A 19,477-nucleotide genomic window follows, 5' to 3' on the forward strand; every position below is an offset into this window, starting at 1 on the left:
TTGCATTCTGAAATTCCAGTCCAGATTTTACAAATTACCCTTTAAACAAAGCTTTTGTTCCTCTTTTTACAGTGAATCCACTGAAGGATTTTGCACTAACCACTTTCAGCCTTTTTTGTCTTGACTTCTTTTACACACAAACTCCAATACCCAGAAACCAATTGCTCCACAGTTATTCCAATTAATGTCACAATCTCACAAACCTTAGAACTGCTTCAGATATCTTTTTGACTTCTCACTAACCAGCCCTTTTTAAGTTTTGTGATTTGAAATGAATAGTACCCTATTCTTTTCCTAGTTCCTCTTTGTTCCTTTAGACTCCTTGGAAAGTCCTCTTCATTTTCTCTAGTTTCCTTATGTAGCTGTCCTCTAGATTTCTGGCACTGACCTTCTTAACTATTAGTCAGTTGTTTGGCCTTTCTTTTAGCAATGCTGAGAGAGATGTGCCTTCTCTACTTGCCTATCACCAACAGCCATAATTTCCAGCTAAAAGTAACAAAGAAAAACTCTCCCTCTTTGGGAAGCAGGCCTCTAGTTACTATGCAACATGGCAACTGTTTATTCTACACATCCTAAACCTTTCTAAGCACGATTGAAACAAATCCCCTCATGTAGAAACACCTTGTTCAGAGTGAATCTAGATATAGGCCTCCTCCAGACATAGAAACATTAAATTAAACCCCCCTAAAATGAAGGGTCATCCTGACTCAAAGTGTTGGCTCTATTCTCTCTGTCTGATGCTGTCAACCCTGCTAAGATTTTCCATCATTTTCTGCTTTAGTTTCAGATTCCAGCATTACAGTATCTTGCGTTTATCCACTTAAAGCTACACTTTATTTCTAATGTCTACCCATACAAATAAAAATCCCTTAAACTACTTTTGTTTTCCTAACAGTTGCACATTTTTATATCTACACATTTAGCCACCCCTTTGACCCACAGGAAGTATGTTTGTACATTTCCAGGTGGATGTCTATAGGATGCATATGTCCAACAATGTGCAGAAATAGGTAAGAATGGGCTATTTTGATCCTATGAATACTCTAATTAGAAAATAAGGATTCAAGTCATACATTTATTAGTTCATTTTTCTCACAAATTCTTCCTAAACACCAGCACAGATTCTTCTACCTGGAGAAGTTTAAAGAAGGCATTACACTGAGTAACATATAAAGTGAAAAAAAGGACAGGAATGAACTATCGGGCCCCAAGAGCAAGATGCTTCAGCTTGGCTCACTGTCTGTGCGGAGTTTGCATACCTTCCCCATGTCTGTATGGGTTTTCACTGTGTGCTCTAGTTTCCTCCCACAGTCCAAAAGATGTGTCAGTTAGGTGCATTGGCCATGCTAAATTCTCCCTCAGTGTAACTGAACAGGCGCCAGAGTGTGGTGACTAGGGGATTTTCACAGTAACTTCATTGCAGTGTTAATGTAAGCCTACTTGTGACTAATAGATAAAAAAACTTTAAGAAAATCAGGAGGCCTTTTCTCTCTGCTGACCATGGGGCCTACATTTAAAAGAAAGATGCTTATAGAACATCAAGCCTTGGTGCAGTCACTAGAGGTCAAGCCAGATAGCATGCTCTGGATGGTAGCCCAGGAGCTGAATTCCATCAGTGATATTTGCAACATTCTGGATGGGAATTTACCAGCAGGTAGATTACCATCGAATCCAAAAGATTATGGTCGGAATTTTCCTGTCCCGCCCACCACCAGAGTCGTAGCAAGTGAGACAGGACCATGCAAAAGTCCATTGACCTTGGGCAGGATTTTCTGGTCTTGGGGTGGCTGGAAAATCCCAGCCAATGTCTCAGTTATCTTGTGCCACTAATCTCTTCACTCTTTCTGAAACATAGTTTTAACATTATCTGTCCAAAATCACGAATCAGCAACAGCTGAACTTGTCAGAGAAACCCCGATGCAATGATAGAATTCATAATCTCCCCATGCTGAGTAATTAGAAGTATAATTATATCATATTAATTTCTGCTTAGAAAGGCATTTGATTCTCCCTGCAGGCATGTAAGTGTTTCTAAGGGATGGCATGAAAAAAGTCAATTATCCAGTAATCATGCAAAAAAGTAAACATGTGGTTAAACAATGAATTAATACTATTACCCAATGCTTATCTATATGTAACAATTATTAAGACTGCATTGCACTGGCATTTTTTTCATTTAACAATCTATTTTATTCTTGTAATTGTATGTTTGATTGCTAACATAACAGCTCTCCTGATTGTCGGAAGCGCCTTAATTCAACTAAATTATGTTATAATAACTCCTGTGCACCTTAAATAAGTCTTACATTTTCAGATTTTGTTTAAATCATTCTCCTCTTTATACCTTTACAAGCCACATTTCAAATCTTTGGCAGGATATTGATAGACTGCCAATGCCATGTGAGTCTGTCCCCAGCCCACTTCAATTATTTTTCCAAGGCCCTCATTTGTTTTGCAGGACCAGCTTGGAGCTGTATTTTTACAGGTTTACTACCACTGAAAAGTGTGATACTTCTGTGGTATTGACTTTAAAAGGCTACTGTCAGTAACAAAGCAATATAAATTTTCCAGAAGAAAGACTGACTGACTGAAGCATTAGTTGTCTTTGGAGCGGCAGCAATGGCAATGACCCCAGATTTTCAGACACATCCTTGAAGATCCCTTTGGCAGAGAAAAACTGGATTATAGAGGAGGAAGCTGCAGAAAGGGCACCGAGGAGGTCAAAGAGGCAGTCAGTAAAACCTGCACAATGTCAGAAGAGGGCCAATGACCTCATAAAGATACATAACATAAGCAAAGGCACTGTTGTCAATCCATGTTCTCGACCATCAATATAGCCATCCCTCATCACCCTACCTCATATGTCTCCACTCTGCGCATCTGGATTTCCTGGAAACCTACTTCTGAAAAAGGAAACATCTACTCTCAAGCACATCCTCCACTCAAAACCTCTTTAGTATTGTCTGGCACAAGAGTTACTGTTAGTCTCGAAACTTTATTTCAAGAGACAGCGATGTAGTGATAATGTCACTGACTAGTATCCCAGAGTCCTTGATAAATGCTTTTGGGGATATGGGTTCAAATCTCAGCAGGCAGCTGATGACATTTAAATCCAATTAAGAAAAAAATCTGGAATTGAAAGCTGGTCTCAGTAATGATCATGAAATTATCATTGTTGTAAAAGAGCATTTGGTTCACTAAATATCCTTTAAGGAAGGAAATCTGCCATTCTTACCAGGTCTGGCCCATGTGATTTCAGGGACACAGCAATTCTGAAATGGCCTTGTGAACTAGTCTTTGTTTGAGGACAATTAGGGATGGGCAATAAATGCTGGCCTTGCTAATGATGCCCACATCTCATGGAAGAATTTTAAAAAGAGCCATGCACCTCTCATCAATACAGGATTCATCCAGTTTTTTGGAGTATCAATACCACTCACAAATCCTTAATATTACCTTCTCTCTTTCTCTCCAAAGGAAAACATCTCTTGAAGAGGATCAGCAAAGCTGAACATTGTGAGGGCACATAGAAAGTAGGCACTGCACAAGCATTTACAAGAGGGAAAGGTTGACGATGAGAGGCTTCAATTAGGTCAGTTATCATCTCTTTCAGATTCCAAGAGCAAAAAGTTGTTGTTAATGGTGATATAATGCAGAACACAGCAAGATACAAAAACTTCTTGAGAGTCTTGAAGGACTGTATTGCAGACTTCACCATATTTATCCAGACACCTAAAACAGGTTTTGAGAATTCCAAATATTTGTTGTCTGGCAGTTCTTGCAATGCTATGTTCTTTGTCTCTGTCTGGGAAATCCTTACTATAGTCAGTAGGTATAATGGCAGGGTATAATCCTTAACCTTGGTGGCACAATGGCTAACACTGCTGCCTCACAGCGCCAGGGACTTGGGTTTCATTCCCGGCTTAGGTCACTTTCTGTGTGGAGTCTGCACACTCTCCCTGTGTTTCTATGGATTTCCTCTGGGTATTCCGATTTATTCCCACAGGCTGAAAGACGTGCTGGTTAGGTGCATTGGCTGTGCTAAATTTTCCTTCAGAGTACCCAAACAGGTGCCGGGGTGTGGCGACTAGTAGATTTTCACAGTAACTTCATTGCAGTGTTAATGTAAGCCTACTTGTGACTAATAAATAAACATTAAGTTTTTAATTTTATTTATTAGTGTCACAAGTAGGCTTACATTAACATTGCAATGAAGTTACTGTGAAAATCTCCTAGTCGCCACACTCCGGCACCTGTTTGGGTACACCGAGGGAGAATTTAGAATGGCCAATGTACCTAACCTGCATGTCTTTCGGACTGTGGGAGGAAACCAGAGAACCCGGAGGAAACCTATGCAGACAGAGGGAGAACGTGCAAACTCCGCACAGACACCGACCTAAGCCAGGAATCAAACCTAGGTACCTGGCTCTGTGAGGCAGCAGTGCTACCACTGTGCCACTAGTCATTAATCAAGCATCCAACATGGCTCTGAGTCAAGTAGACTGGATTATTCTATGCTGAAAACATTATGGTAGATTTCTGAGTATCAGACACTGATTTGGAGGAAAAGGTCATTGGCATCACACACTAGTTGTATGTGTGTGAAAGCCTTCCCTGGTCATAAAATTGAGCAGGCTGTCATATCAGACTTGAGTGACCCAGGCATTCTGTCAGTTGCTTTCATACCTCTGGGAATTCTGCCTCTGTCAAATTGGATAGTAATCTCTCTCTTAGCCAGCTCCCACTGGAAGGATATGAATGGGGCCCCTCTGCTGAACAAAACCTTCTTGATGTATTCACAAGCAGCTGACAAATTTGGGAATGATCACCTGATGCTACTTGCAGAGATCCAGTGGGAAAGAAATTCAAGGCATAGCGACTGTGAATGATATTTCCTGCTGAAAGTGGGCAGGTGTTCAGAGACAGTGACATATTTTCAAATAACCTCTGGGGGCAGAATAGCTTTCTAAAAACATTGATGAGCAGAGAAGTCTCAGTAAGACCTTCTTGTTCTGCTGTCCTTGGTGAGTGAGCATCTCTGAAGTCTACTCCAAGAGCTTCCAATTGAGTCACTCGCATGTTAACTGTCCTTCACCCTTGTATCCATATCCTCAATGCAAATTGATACTTTAAACAGAAATGAGTAAAAGTAGCAGCAAAACTGCCAAGACAACCTCCAAAATGCTAAACATTTATCTGTTGTGCTGAAGATTTGCCATACCTGAAATATCAGCCTTAATTTTCTTTTACTGATTCCAACTAAACAAAACTTTATGCTTTATTTCACATGGGTATTTTTTTTTCATTTTTATCAACACAGAATATGGTTTAGCACGAATGTCTTTTGATGAAGGAACAATCATAATATTTATGAGGTAATTCACTTGATTCAGTAAATGACAAAAGGATGTGATATGGGATCAGGGTCAATGGCTCCAATGGGAGTGCAGATACTAGCACAGTCAATATTTCTGTGATTAATTACATTTTTTCAACAAAGAGCCCTCTCAGTATCCGTATCTCATTAATAAGTTGCAAACATTTGTAATGAACTTTTCATATTTTATATCTGTTTTTCATGGCATTTCTGGGAATATTTCAGTCTGAACAGCAAGTGCTGATGGTAATAACAAGCAGTGTCTTGAAGGAAATATGACTGACCCTGAAACTGTTAGAAGCTGAGTTAAATTCAAAAAGCCATTTATTTTGGTTTATTTTACTTGCATTGTATTGAGATGTCGATATAGAGCTGCTCTGTCATGCCTAAACTTACCAGCAATCGAGCCCATTACTTTGATGCACCATAGATAGGCTTCCCAGCATGCTAAATGTGGGTATCGCTATACAAATACATTAAAAAAACACACAGACACTTAAAGACCTCACATTCCCTTTAACAGTAAGGTTATCGTGTGAAACAGAAAAAAATGTTACATTCCAAGCATCTTCTTTTTTGATTTGAGTCTCATAGAGAAGTAAGGGATTTTAAAATTTCCTCAGAAATATGTAATAAATTTTAATAAACTGCTGAAAGCAACACTTCTACTGAGACATCCAGTTGGATTATAGAATGATACATCAGTGCAGTGTATTACACTGCAGCCAGCAGAATGCCACCACTTTACAGAGGCCTTGCCCCAGTTAATTTGAAGCAGCATTGGAATGCATCAGGGGATTTATAGCAGACTTTTAATGCTGCATTTTAAAACATCTTAATGCGAGTAAAGCACATGGGCCTCCATTATTGGTGAATTCCAGTGGGCTATTAAAGGTGTTAGGCTGTCATTCCAGGAGATAAATTCCCATTAACTGACCTAGGCTTTATGATGATGCTCCATCAATAGTTGCTATGAGGACAATTCTTAAAACCTTTATTGCGGAGATGCTAGTGACATCTACAGGGGTTGTTGTAAATATGAATTTCCAAATTCTTTATAGTCTGTGGGCCATTTTTTTGAGATGGGGCAGAATTTTCCCATCCTGCCCTCAAAGGAATCCTAGTGGGCTGGGACGGTCCATGAAAAGTCCGTTGACCTCGAGTGGGAATTTCCGGCCTTGGGAGCAGAAAATCCCACCCAAGGTAAACATTTCAGAATAATTGCATCAATTACAATGCAAAGTTTACTTGGCAAATAAACATGATCCAATAAACGATTTATAACGGGATATGAATAATTGTGACATTCCTTTTAGTAAGGATTTTAGGATTTTAGTAAGGCGTTTGATAAGGTTCACCATGGTAGGCTTCTGCAGAAAATGCAGATGTATGGGATTGGGGGTGATCTAGGTAATTGGATCAGGAATTGGCTAGCAGATAGGAGACAGAGGGTGGTGGTTGATGGTAAATATTCGTCATGGAGTTCGGTTACGAGTGGTGTGCCTCAGGGATCTGTTTTGGGGCCACTGCTGTTTGTAATTTTTATTAATGATCTGGATGAGGGTATAGTTGGGTGGATTAGTAAGTTTGCTGATGACACCAAAGTCGGAGGTGTGGTAGATTGTGAGGAAGGGTGTCATAGTTTGCAGGGTGACTTAGAAAGGTTGCAGAGCTGGGCCGCGAGGTGGCGGATGGAGTTTAATGTGGAGAAGTGTGAGGTAATTCATTTCGGTAGGAATAACAGATGTGTTGAGTATAGGGCTAACGGGAGGACTTTGAATAGTGTGGAGGAGCAGAGGGATCTAGGTGTATGTGTACATAGATCCCTGAAAGTTGGGAATCAAGTAGATAAGGTTGTTAAGAAGGCATACGGTGTCTTGGCGTTTATTGGTAGGGGGATTGAATTTAGGAGTCGCAGCGTCATGATGCAACTGTACAAAACTCTGGTGCGGCCGCACTTGGAGTATTGTGTGCAGTTCTGGTCCCCACATTACAGGAAGGATGTAGAGGCTTTGGAGAGGGTGCAGAGGAGGTTTACCAGGATGTTGCCTGGTATGGAGGGGAGATCCTATGAGGAGAGACTGAGAGATTTGGGGTTGTTTTCGCTGGAAAGAAGGCAGCTAAGAGGGGACCTTATTGAAACATATAAGATGATTAGAGGTTTAGACAGGGTAGATAGTGATAGCCTTTTTCCTAGGATGGAGAAAGCTAGCACGAGGGGGCACGACTTTAAATTAAGGGGTGGTAGTTATAGGACTGATGTCAGGGGTAGGTTCTTTACCCAGAGGGTGGTGAGGGACTGGAATGCCCTGCCAGCTGCAGTTGTAAATGCGCCTAGTTTGGGGGCGTTTAAGAGATCTGTGGATAGGTTTATGGACGAAATGGGATTGGTTTAGATTAGTGGGTTAGTGTTTTTTTTTAAAAGCTGGTCGGCGCAACATCGTGGGCCGAAGGGCCTGTTCTGCACTGTAATGTTCTATGTTCTATGTTCCTTCTGGAGTTTATTTATACAAAACTACTACTAAATTTCCACCTATCAGTTAAGACACTATTTATTAGTGTCACAAGTGGTTTACATTAACACTGCAATGAAGTTACTGTGAAAATCCCCTAGTTGCCATACTCTGGTGCCTGTTCGGATATACTGAGGGAGAATTTAGCATGGCTAATACACCTAACCAGCACATCTTTCAGACTGTTGGAGGAAACTGGAGGAAATCCACACAGACGTGGGGAGATGGCACGACTCATTTATGAGGATAGATTTATTAGGTTAGGATTGTTTTCACTGAAGTTCAAACGAATGAGGGGGAATCTCATTGAGACTTATAAAATTCTAACAGTGCTAGACAGGGTAGATGCAGGAAGAATGTTCTCAATGGTGGGGATGTCCGAAACCAGGGGGTCACAGTCTGAAGATACAGGGTAACCATTTAGGGCAGAGATAAGGAGATATTACTTCAACCAAGAAGTGGTGAGCCTGTGGAATCCATTACCACAGAAAGTAGTTGATGCCAAAACATTGAATGTATTCAAGAGGGGTTGGATATAGCACTTTGAGTGAAAGGGATCAAAGGTTATGGGAAGAAAGCAGGATTATGCTATTGAGTTGGATGATCAGCCATGATCATGATGAATAGTGGAGGAGGCTCGAAGGGCCGAATGGCCTCCTCCTGCTCCTACCTTCTATATTTCTATGCAAACATACAGACTTTGTACAGATAGTGACCCAAACTGGGAATCAAACCTCAGTCCCTGGCACGGTGAAGCAGCAGTGCTAACCACTGTGCCACCTATCTTTTTTTTCAGTTTATCAGTTCAGTGCTGTTGAACGAATTCACTTCACTGTTGTTGGTTCAGAACTAGCACAACTGTTTCTATATTTGGATCCTCTTCACCTGGTATTCTGTTCAGTGGTTCTTTGGTTTCCTCTGCTTCGTACTCCATGTACCTCTCTAAGCAGTACATGTTACATTTTTTAAATTATTCTTTTTTTAGGGCATCAGTGCCCATATGAAATGCCAAATCTGTTTTAAGGACAAGTTGCTTCTATCTACCAGTGTGCCTATGATGGAAGTACTCACAGATACATGTGGACTGACCACATCTAAGTTAGTAATGTCATATAGCCTGCAGGTCAATGTTCTTATTTTAAAAAAGAAAATTATAAAATATTACATCCATTGGAAAGCAACTGAACAAATGAGAGTGTTTTATTCTGCTTATTCTTTCATGGGATGTGGGTGTCCATGGCTAGGCCAACAATTATTGCCCATCCCTAAGACCCCTTTAGAAAGTGATGGTGAGCTGCTGCAGTTCAGGTGGTGAAGGTACACCCACATTGTCGATAGGAAGGGAATTTCAGGATTTTGACACAGTGACAGTGAAGGAACGGCGACATTTTCCTAAGTCAGGATGGTAAACTTTGCAGTGTTCCTGTTTGCCTGCTAATTTGTCCATCATGGTGAACGAGTTTACAAATTTGGAAGATGTTGCTGAAGTAGCAATGACAAATTGCAGCAATGCATCTTATATATGGTGGCTCCAGTACCCCAGTGCATCAGTGGTGGAGGAAGTGAATGTCTAAGCTGTTTGATAGGGTTTCAATCAAGTGGACTGCTTTGCTCAGATGGCGTCCAGGTTTTTGTGTGTTGTTGGAGCTGCACTCATTCAGGCAAGTGAAAAATATTCCATCAAACTCCTGACTTGGAACTTGTAGATGGTGGACAGGCTTTGGGGCGTCAGGAGATGAGTTACTCGTCACAGGATTACCAATCTTGGATCTGATTATTTACCACAGGGCAGAATTGGTGGGGGAATGTAAAATGGCCATAACAGTTTTCACATGCCCTTCCAAGAAGGCCCTTGCCTGCTCTAACCTCATCCCAACTTTCTTTCGGAGGAGCAATGTGTAGGCTGGTCTTGCCCAAATGGAAGCCCTTAACTGGCCAATTATTTACCATTGAAGGGATGGTTTCTGACCACCCCAACTTTCAGGCTGGCAGAAGGAGTTTAGAGGAGGAAGCCTGAAAGGCAATTCTGTAACCCTGTTCAGGCCTTTGGGTGTTGCTGTGCGGTACATCCTGTTGCTGTGCGGTACATCCTGTTGCTGTGCGGTACATCCTGTTGCTGTGCGGTACATCCTGTTGCTGTGCGGTACATCCTGTTGCTGTGCGGTACATCCTGTTGCTGTGCGGTACATCCTGTTTCTATGCGGTATATCCTGTTTCTATGTGGTACATCGCATTGGTGTGCCGGATATTCTGTATCTGTATGGTATAGCCTCTTTCTGTCCTGTATATTCTGTTTCTGTGTGGTACATCGTATGTGTGTGCCGGATATTCTGTTTCTGTATGGTACATCCTGTTTCTGGCCTGTATATCCTGTTTGTGGCCAGATATTATTTCTGTGTGGTATATTCTGTTTCTGTGCAGTGTATACTGTTCCTGTGCTTTATATCCTATTTTGTGCTTTGCATCCTGTTGTGCTGTGTATCCTGTTTCTGTGTTGTATATGCTTTGTAATGATTACAAAAAAATCATAAATATATAAACTGAAACTAAAATCTTTCATGTAGCATATGAACTTTCAAATGAAGGTACCTGACTATCTTAAGATAGAAGGGCCACTCTAGTTTTCTTTTGAAACTAAGTCGAAGTATGGCTTTTTCAATTAAATTTGATTGTTATATGTGGGAGAGAAAGGGGCATGGTGGTAATGTCACTCTATTAATAATGACTAAATCTATAATATAAAGCTAATCTCAGTAACGATGACCATGAATCCACCATTCCGTGCTGTAGAAACCCATCTGATTGCGAACATACGAGTAAGAAGCATGGATAGACCACTTGTCCCTTCGAGCCTGCTCCACTCTTCAATAAGATCATGGCTGCCTCTGTGTGCACTTGTGAGATCACATTTGGAGTGCTGCATACGTAATTGATCTCCTTATTTAAGAAGATGTAAATGTATTTGAACCAGTTGAGAGATTACTAGACTAATACCAGGAATTGGCGGGTTGTTTTCTGAAGGAAAGGTTTGCCAGAATTTTTCTGTCTCACCCATCACAGAATCAAAGCAGGTGGGGTGCGGACAACAGAAATGCCTGTTGCCCTCAGGTGGGAAATACTGGTCCTGCTCGAGTGAGGCCATAAAATCCTGCCCGGTACATTTGTTTCCACTGGAGTTTAGGAGAGCAACAGATGATGTGATTGAAAGCTTTAAGATTGCAAGGAGTCTTGGCAGGGTGATGTGGAGATGTTTCCCTTCCTAGGAGAAGTTACAGTTTGGTTCACAATTTAATAATAAGGGGTTGTTTATTTAAGAGAGATGAGACTTTTTTCCTCTGAGGCTCGAAGGGCTAGAGGGCCTACTCCTGCTCCTATTTCTTATGTTCTTATGTCTTTGGAACTCTCTTCCTCAAAGCAGTGTGGAAGCAGAGTATTTGAATGTTTTTAAAGCAGAGCTAGATAGATTCCTGAGTATCTAGGAGGTGACTGCAAAAAAAAGGGGAGGGGGTTGAAGTTACAATCAGATCAGCCATGATCTTACTGAATGGCGGAGCAGACTCCAGGGGCTGAATGGCCTACTCCTGTTCCTAATTTGTATGTAAAAGAGAAAAGGAAAAGTTGCTTTTATGTAGCAGGTGCTGCTGTCACTAATGTCTTGAAACAAGTCACATTGAATCAATTATAGTGGCCATTATCATCTCATGGAAGAAATTCTGGAAAAGGAACATTTTAAGAAAATCAAAAGCAGCTCTGCAATGAGACTGCTAACAGGACTCTACCATTTTGGCAGTACTGTAAGCTGAACAGTTGGAAACATAGAAAAGTATAGGTACTGAGGCAAAGTAAGGCGACAGAGCAAATGCAATTCAACTTTTGGCAAACAGGTAGTAGAAGATCCGCTTGCTGCCTATCACACAGAAGAGACAGTGGCAAAATGAAATTATCACTGGACTAGTAATCCAGAGACCCAAAGTAACGCACTGGAGGCTTGGGTTCAAACCCCACCATGGCAGACAGTGAAACTTGAATTCAATAAAAATCTGGAATTAAAAGTCTACTGATGACCATGAAATCTTTATTAATTGTTGTAAAAACCCATCTGATTCACTAATGCCCTTCAGGGAAGGAAGTTTGCTTCCCGCACCTAGTTTGGCCTAAATGTGACACCAGACCCAGAATGTGGTTAACTCTCATATGCCCTCTGAAATTGAGGGCAGTTAGGAATGGGCAATAAATAAATGCCGCTCCAACATGCAACACCTGCATCCTGTAAAAATGAAAAAAAAATTTCCTGTTTTTCTTATGCATTTGGACAGGAATATTCTCCATCCCTCCCCAGTTTTCTACATGGTGTACCTGGTGTTGTCAGACTTTTTACCATAAAAATGAGACATGAATGCAGATTACAGTAGCATTAGCATTTTATTTTCCTTTTTTTGTTGCATAGGAAATGCAGCACTTGCTTCCAGTAATCGTATTGTAATGTGAGAAGGTGGTAGCACTAATGGTTGAATACAAGAGTTAAACTAATCCACACCAGCTCAAAACTTGCAGAGATTTAGTTGAGTAAGAATTGATGCCCACAGTGTTTCTCAACCAATAACATACTTTCACATACACGTTTTTTTTTAAAAAATGACCACGAGAACAGAATCATTGCCAGTACTAGAGGCACAACATTTTTACTGAATTTATCTAAAGTAAATGTTCAACCGTGCATGAAACTAAACAGCCACTTTTTTTTTCTCATTTTAAAAATACGTGCTCTGGTGTGAAGGTAGGGGTGGGCACTGGTACCCATTCACCCGGCCTGTTAAAGTGCTACCTGCTCCCAAAAAATCTGAAGTTATCTTAAGTCCTTCTGTTGGGAAAGGAGCTTCTGACCCAGACAAAACAGCACTGCTGCACAGTAATGGGACGGTAAATGCACAGACGTCATTGAAACAAAATCAAACTGAATCGCGTGCGATGCCACTTGTAGGTAACTGTCAGGTAAGTGTTGTCGGGTACACAGTTTCTAAGTTTTGAACTGTGCCCACCCCCTAGGGTGAAGCAAAATAAACAAACAAAAAAGTAATACTGAAAATGTCTTTAAAAAGTAAATGTATTACCTCGAAAAATACTGAAAACACCCCCAAAAATAGACAGATGTGTTCTCAGTGAAATATCTTTAAAACTATCTGACAAGAACCAAGTCAGGAAAAAAAAATGACTAACATAAACTTGAGTAATATTTATACAGCTCAATAAGCATTATGGAATAGCATGCAGTAATATTGTATGGTTACTTTACATTTGCTTAATCATCAGGAGAAGGTTCTGACAGACAGCGAAGGCGACCGTTGTAGAAAATTGTAGTTCAGAAGATTCATATAATACAGATTTCACAGGCACCACTTTTTTGTAATGTTTCAGGTAATATGCTGGTATTCTTATTTCTTTCTTTTATCTAAAGCTGGCATTTATAATAATGACAAAAGGCAAGGATTGACGTAAACTCAATAGATACCAAGGTTAACCATAGATTTTGTGCATAGTTCCCATGCAGAAAACACTGCTACACATTTACACTGTCATAAAGCAAGTGAAGTGAGCCCAAGTTGTCACATTTCATTGCCAGCCTGTAATAGCACCATGTAATGGACTTGCATTTAACAGTAAATTTAATTATAAAGTTGATGACACAGTATTCATTACAATTAAGTGCTATGGAACAGCTTCAATGTTACCTGCTACACATCAAAGCAATTTTCGGTACTGGCTGCTAACATTTTTAAAACTTTTTTTTATTAAAAATACTTCCTAAGTTACGAGCTGAACCGTTATACAGCCTCGGTTTGCAGCTGCGAAGCTGGATTTTACTGTCAAACGCTGATGCATGCATTACTCTCAAGACAAGACTTTATTTTAGTGCATCTGAATCCTGCCAGGTGCCATTAAAGCTTTCCTTATATTATCAAGCCAATCTCAAAGTCATGTTCTTATGGTATTTTGTTCCATGGAGGCCTTCTATCAAAGATATTTCCAGAGACACAATTCAAAGTGTAATATTGTTTGACATTCCAAAAATCACCACAAGGAAAAAAACTGTCTCAAGCTGTGTATCTGATTTTTTTTTTGTCCAGTATATATTTTAACAACACTGCCACTACAAAGCTGCAATATGCATGAAGAAAAAAGGTGAGGAAACCTGTCTTGGAACTTGCATATTCCTGCAGGCTGACTGAATTCTGCGAACTATGCTTTTGAGAGGAAATCTCATTCTTGTGTGGTCTTTATCCCTCTCCCTCCCTTTTTGGTGAAGAAAAGTCGATTTAGCGCTTCGGGCAATTTCTAGTCTGGCTCTACTGTTATTTGACTAAGCTCAACTTTGACTCTGAAGTCGGTCAGTCAGAACCACAGACTTATTGTCAGACAAAAACCCATGATCATTGTGTTGCACAATTACAAAAACATAAAAAACATACATTTTCTAACCGGATGTTGCAGACTTTAAGCTTGTTTTCTTTATCTACCTTAGCAACATTCTAAGGTTACATTCTAAAATGATGCAAAGATAATTCAATACGCAAAGGGTTAATGTTTACCCAGCTTGAGGGGGGGGGAAAGGAAGAAAAAAATCACACATCCCTTGGATTAACAGAATGACATGCTGTCTATACCTCCAGAATGAAACTGAATTCTCATTTTGTTGTGTTCTTTGCATGATACTGTGAAAGAGAGTTAGCTTAATAATACTTACAACCCCAGTCCGTTTCATCCTTTACGCTTTTGCCTACACACTATCATTTTTTCAAACCTTTTAAAAAAAACTTTTCCTTTTTTTTAAACTTTAAATTTGTTCAGGTTTCCCTAGCATCTTTCAGACTTGGAACAACAAATACCTTCAAAAATACAGCATGTAATATCCATTTACAATGGTTCTTCAGTAGCCTATACTTTATAAGTATAGGAATATGCCATACCAATCAAGAAGAAAAATAAAGTACTTAAATACATACAAAAAAAGGAAACAGGAAAGTTTATAACTCAAATCCAGTTCCCAGAGGAATAGCAATACTACGAATGCTGCCTTATAACAAACAATCAGAAAATCCACTAAGCTAGGTTGACAGATTTTTTTTCTCATTTTAACAATGTTACAAAAGTTCCTGCATTACAAAATAGGGCAGATTAAATCAGTGTAATTAATACAACTATACAACATACAAATTACAAATCTGCTGAATGGGCAGCTCAAGTTTTTTCCTTTCCTCGCTTTGCAGCCACGACTAATCGCACTCACCAACAAAAAAAAATAAAAAAAAAACTGCCCGCACTATTGCTTTTTCTTTAAACTGTTTTAAAAACAGGGTGCAATTTCTTTTACTTATTATTTTGTATGTACAACCAATTCTACTCATAAACCTTGGCTTTTGACAAGGTTCTTACAAAAAAAGTTTGTCCGTGCTATTCCCTTCACTGTGAAGCACTGCAAGCTGCTCTTTATAGTGCACATATGTCAATGTAATGCCCAGCTACGTGCTAAAGGAAGGCTAAGGATGTGGATTACAAGAAATTACATCGAACAATTACAATCACACAATACAGTATTGTGGAACACTTACTCACCACTTAGTAGACACCTATCAAAATCCAGAAACTTGTTTTAATCATTTTAATATACATAATCAGTAAACAATTTGAAAACTTGGAAGTTTCAAATGTGCATATAAAATGGGCATTTTGTTTGATTTTCTTGAATGCAAATTCCTTGCAGTCTGCTATGCTGAGAAAAAAAATGGGTCTGGGATTTGAATGAAAGTTTAAGGCTCAAATGTGAACAAACTGTTCTGAAATTTGTTGGAGCAGGGTTCAGCTTAGTGCTTCACAGTTCTACTGCCACTCTAAGGAGAGCCCTTCCTGTCTGTGCATTCAGCGTTTACAATTTACAAGACAAACACCTAACAGACTGCGTTAACAGCAGCACCAACTTTGGTCAAATAAAAAAAATTAAAAGTAAAACTTGCTAAGCATTTTCTACATGATAAATCAGGTATTGCATATTTTTTTCATATATCTGGGAAAACAAAGGAAGACACCAAATAATATTAAAACGTAGCGACATCCAAAAAAAAATATTGATACACTAGCATCTACAGATTTCAAAAGCACTGACCGTACAGGACAATGAAATCTAATCCTATCTGCGGAAAAACTGATTTGTTTTCTACATGTTGAAACTTTACAATGGCTGACATCAATGTCGCATTTAAAAAGTGTCTCTGATTGCTACACCAGGAAAAGACCCAAGAGGATTGTTACATTATAGGAACATGTGCAATGATTCCACGTATAATTGCTATCCAGGGCAAGGCACATTGATGCGGAATTTTTTTTTAATATCATTCGTGCAAATCAAGAAACTTATTCCATTAGGGAAAAAGTGAGGAGCAAAAGTGTCTTCCCAAGACTTTCTGTTTACTGATTGTATAGGACAGTAGTAGAGGCCCTTTTCTTAGGCCGAACAAGTACGGTTCAAAAGGCAAGTGCCCGGAATAGGGATTATATTTCTTGTGTCTTAATGCACTATACATTTCTCCTACATTATCTATATAAAAATTAGTCACTAACACTAGATCATGCATTTTAAATGTCTGATTGGCTGGCAAGCCAAGCAGAGAATATATACGGTTGGTATACCATGGGAAAATGGTTTGTTAAATATTTGCAAAGCACGCCTCATAGCATGGATGAGGGTTTGCTTTGCTGTTTGGTCAAAAATCTATTTCAATGCAGTGTTTTCTTTTGTTACTTACATGTACAAGTTGCTTAAATCGATATGGATAGATTCCTAGATATAACGTGTGGATCTGAATTCCAGCGTTCTAAGATGGAACACTGAAAAACTCGTCAAGATCTTAATCCATGTACTGTGTCGTTGAGCTTGGAAAGAAATTTACTTGTAGTACGATGTGGCGATTTTCTATTATGTGCTTAGTTAAAACAACGATTAGCTATAATTTTGAATGTAGTTTACATGATCTGGCAAAAGCACCATTAGCTTTTTTTTAATTTTTTTTTAAATCTTCCTTCAGTTTACTTGAGGGATGCAAGTTTATTTTAAAAAAAATAAAAAAAGCAAAAAATAGCTCCCCTTTTTTTCTTGCAAGGCTATGATTTTACCCCGATAGTTTAGAGTCCTGGGGTGGGAGGACTTGGAAAACAAAAATAGAATTTTCAACAATCTCTATCATACAAAGATATTTAACTATCCAATGAAATTGCACTTTACTCAATTAATCAAAAAAATTAAACCTTTTTTGATTGATTCCTGTCAGTTTCAATCAAAGCAGACCATCCTCCCCAGTTTGCATGGATTTCTTATTTTTAACGTTTTTTTTCCTTATTAAGTGTCGGAGAAAAATAACAAAAAACAAATGGTGTGAATGCAGCATTTTAATCTTCTTGCTGTGAGATGCTTGGATTTTATATACCTTTCAGGATGCCTTTCGGAGCCATGATAACCGACGTGTGTCAGTATATAGCTGGGTTTGCGTTTAATTCATTTTCTGGGAAAAAAAGAAGAGCTGTATTTTGTGATATGTTGCAGAGAAAGCTGCCCTAGCTATTTCCATGATGTATTTTATATCTTGCAGGATTTAGCTATGGAACTTCAAAACGCGTGTGTTTCATTATCTTTCACTAATATTTTACCTGTTGAGGGTCTCCCTGCTTGCTGGAGATAGCCTGAAATAGTTAGACTCTACATAATTGTGTAATAATCATACAGTCAGTAAGTGATAGCGGACTATTTCTATCCGGTATGAGAAACTACCTTGCTATGCCTATGTTCTACTATTAAAACACTTCAGAAATTTCTAACAGAGCCTAAGTATTTCAGTTCCTCAGTAACAGACCCTTACATTTCAATAGCACGGTAACAAAAATGACGAGTATGACCAGTTCTTATTAAGTAAATCCATTGCTATGGTCTTCATCATTCAGCCTTTAGGCGTGCTGTTTCATGTCATTTCTTCTTCTGTTGAAATTCTATTGATCTCCCCTCCCCCAACAGCTTGAAGTAAAGATGTCTTGCTCCCATGTTACAGAGTTGGGAAGGGGTCAGGTGGTCTGTCTGCTGGGTGGCGGGAAGCTATGGCCTTTATCCCAGGTACCAGGACTAGAGGAAAAAAAAACATAGGATTAGTTTAGAGGCACTCAGTAAGGTATAACACACTAAAAGTGCTCACTCATTTCTTAAAGCTTTTTCAAAACATATTTAAATTGGCCAGCAGTTAAATTGAAGTAGAAGATGAAACATTAATAGAACATCGATTTTATTTGCAATAATGACTCTACGCTCTTTATACGAGGATAAGCTGTGACATTGCGCATTATATGTACTCTATCCAAGATCCTAAAAGGAACACTGTTAGGAGAGTTGAATATCCATTATCATTTGCCCTTTCAAATGCATATAGCAGGTCAGAGCACAACTGTGATAATTTTGCTGATGGGTCGCACTTGGATTATTAACTTAGCTTTTTCTTTCAGGCGTTAATTGAACTGGTACGCATTAACAACATTTTTCATTTTTATCACCACCGAAGTTTTTATTTCACAAAATGTATTCCAAGAAAGGCAAAGCTTTATGGTGCGGCTTTCATGTAAATCCATTCCTCTTACACTTTTACAACGTTAACTGGGCAGTGCAAGACGAGAATCTGAGGAACATCTTAGGAACAGGTATGGGCCATTCAGCCCCTCTCAAACCTGTTCTGCCATTCAATCAGTTCATCGTCATACTTGAAAATCACACAAATGACATAGGTCCACTTCATTTTTAAGTGGACCTCGGATCCTACTTACAGGAATTTAAGTAATTGCTTGATTTATTTGCTAGATTTTATATTGTTTCTTGAGGGCATATCCCATTGTTCTTGATGTTGCTCCAATCAGTTTGTTGAAGCATCCGAATGCCGTAAATCGGGTCATTTACATAGGATTAATTTATTTCTTGCAGGAATAAGATTTGGTTTTTGAATGCAAACTGAGTCTTGCTGTATAAACCTCTGCGTGGGTTTCATTTTTGCAGCAAAAAGAGACTGATTTGCTAATTGCCAAATAAAACTTATCCAGAAATAATTTTACAGAATTTAAAGTTGATTACAAACAAATTTGGGCACATCAACCAATGCATTACCATCATTATGGTACACTTTCAGAGTTTTTCTCACGGAAGGCAATGACTTGTGAAAAGGCAAGAAACACTGTGTCTTGAAGTTCAGCTACAGAGTAATGTTTTTATTTAAAGAAAACAGCAATGTAGCACCTTACCTAAAACATCAATTGGGATAACAAGATGGGCAAAGCACTAACTAAAATGTCACGTCAATCTACAGTGCAGTGTCAAGAACAATGGAGCTCAATGGGGAGTGTGGGAGAGCATACTAGGTGTAGGCATACCTAAAATTGAGCAGGCCAACCTGAAGAAGCTACAACGCAGGATTGCACATGATTAAGAGTGTAAACAGCTATAGACAGGGCTAGGAGACTCCACAACCAACAGATCGGATTAAAGCTCTACAATTCTGCCACAACGCAG

General features: G+C 39.2%; 1 protein-coding gene across 13 annotated transcripts in view; it reads right to left on the bottom strand.

Moving 5' to 3' along the window:
• Positions 1–12,293: 12,293 nt before the first annotated feature.
• Positions 12,294–19,477, bottom strand: part of nfia (nuclear factor I/A) — a 699,967-nt gene continuing 692,783 nt past the window's right edge. For all 13 annotated transcript variants that reach the window (XM_080195530.1, XM_080195522.1, XM_080195531.1 and 10 more), the window contains one exon: positions 12,294–18,052. In XM_080195530.1, the coding sequence (XP_080051656.1) occupies positions 18,035–18,052 (18 nt within the window). In that variant the 3' untranslated portion in view covers positions 12,294–18,034. The remainder of the gene's footprint in view (positions 18,053–19,477) is intronic.

The sequence above is a fragment of the Carcharhinus amblyrhynchos genome, chromosome 9 (genome assembly GCF_965287045.1).
Source record: "Carcharhinus amblyrhynchos chromosome 9, sCarAmb.v2.hapA, whole genome shotgun sequence".
NCBI lineage: Eukaryota > Metazoa > Chordata > Chondrichthyes > Carcharhiniformes > Carcharhinidae > Carcharhinus > Carcharhinus amblyrhynchos.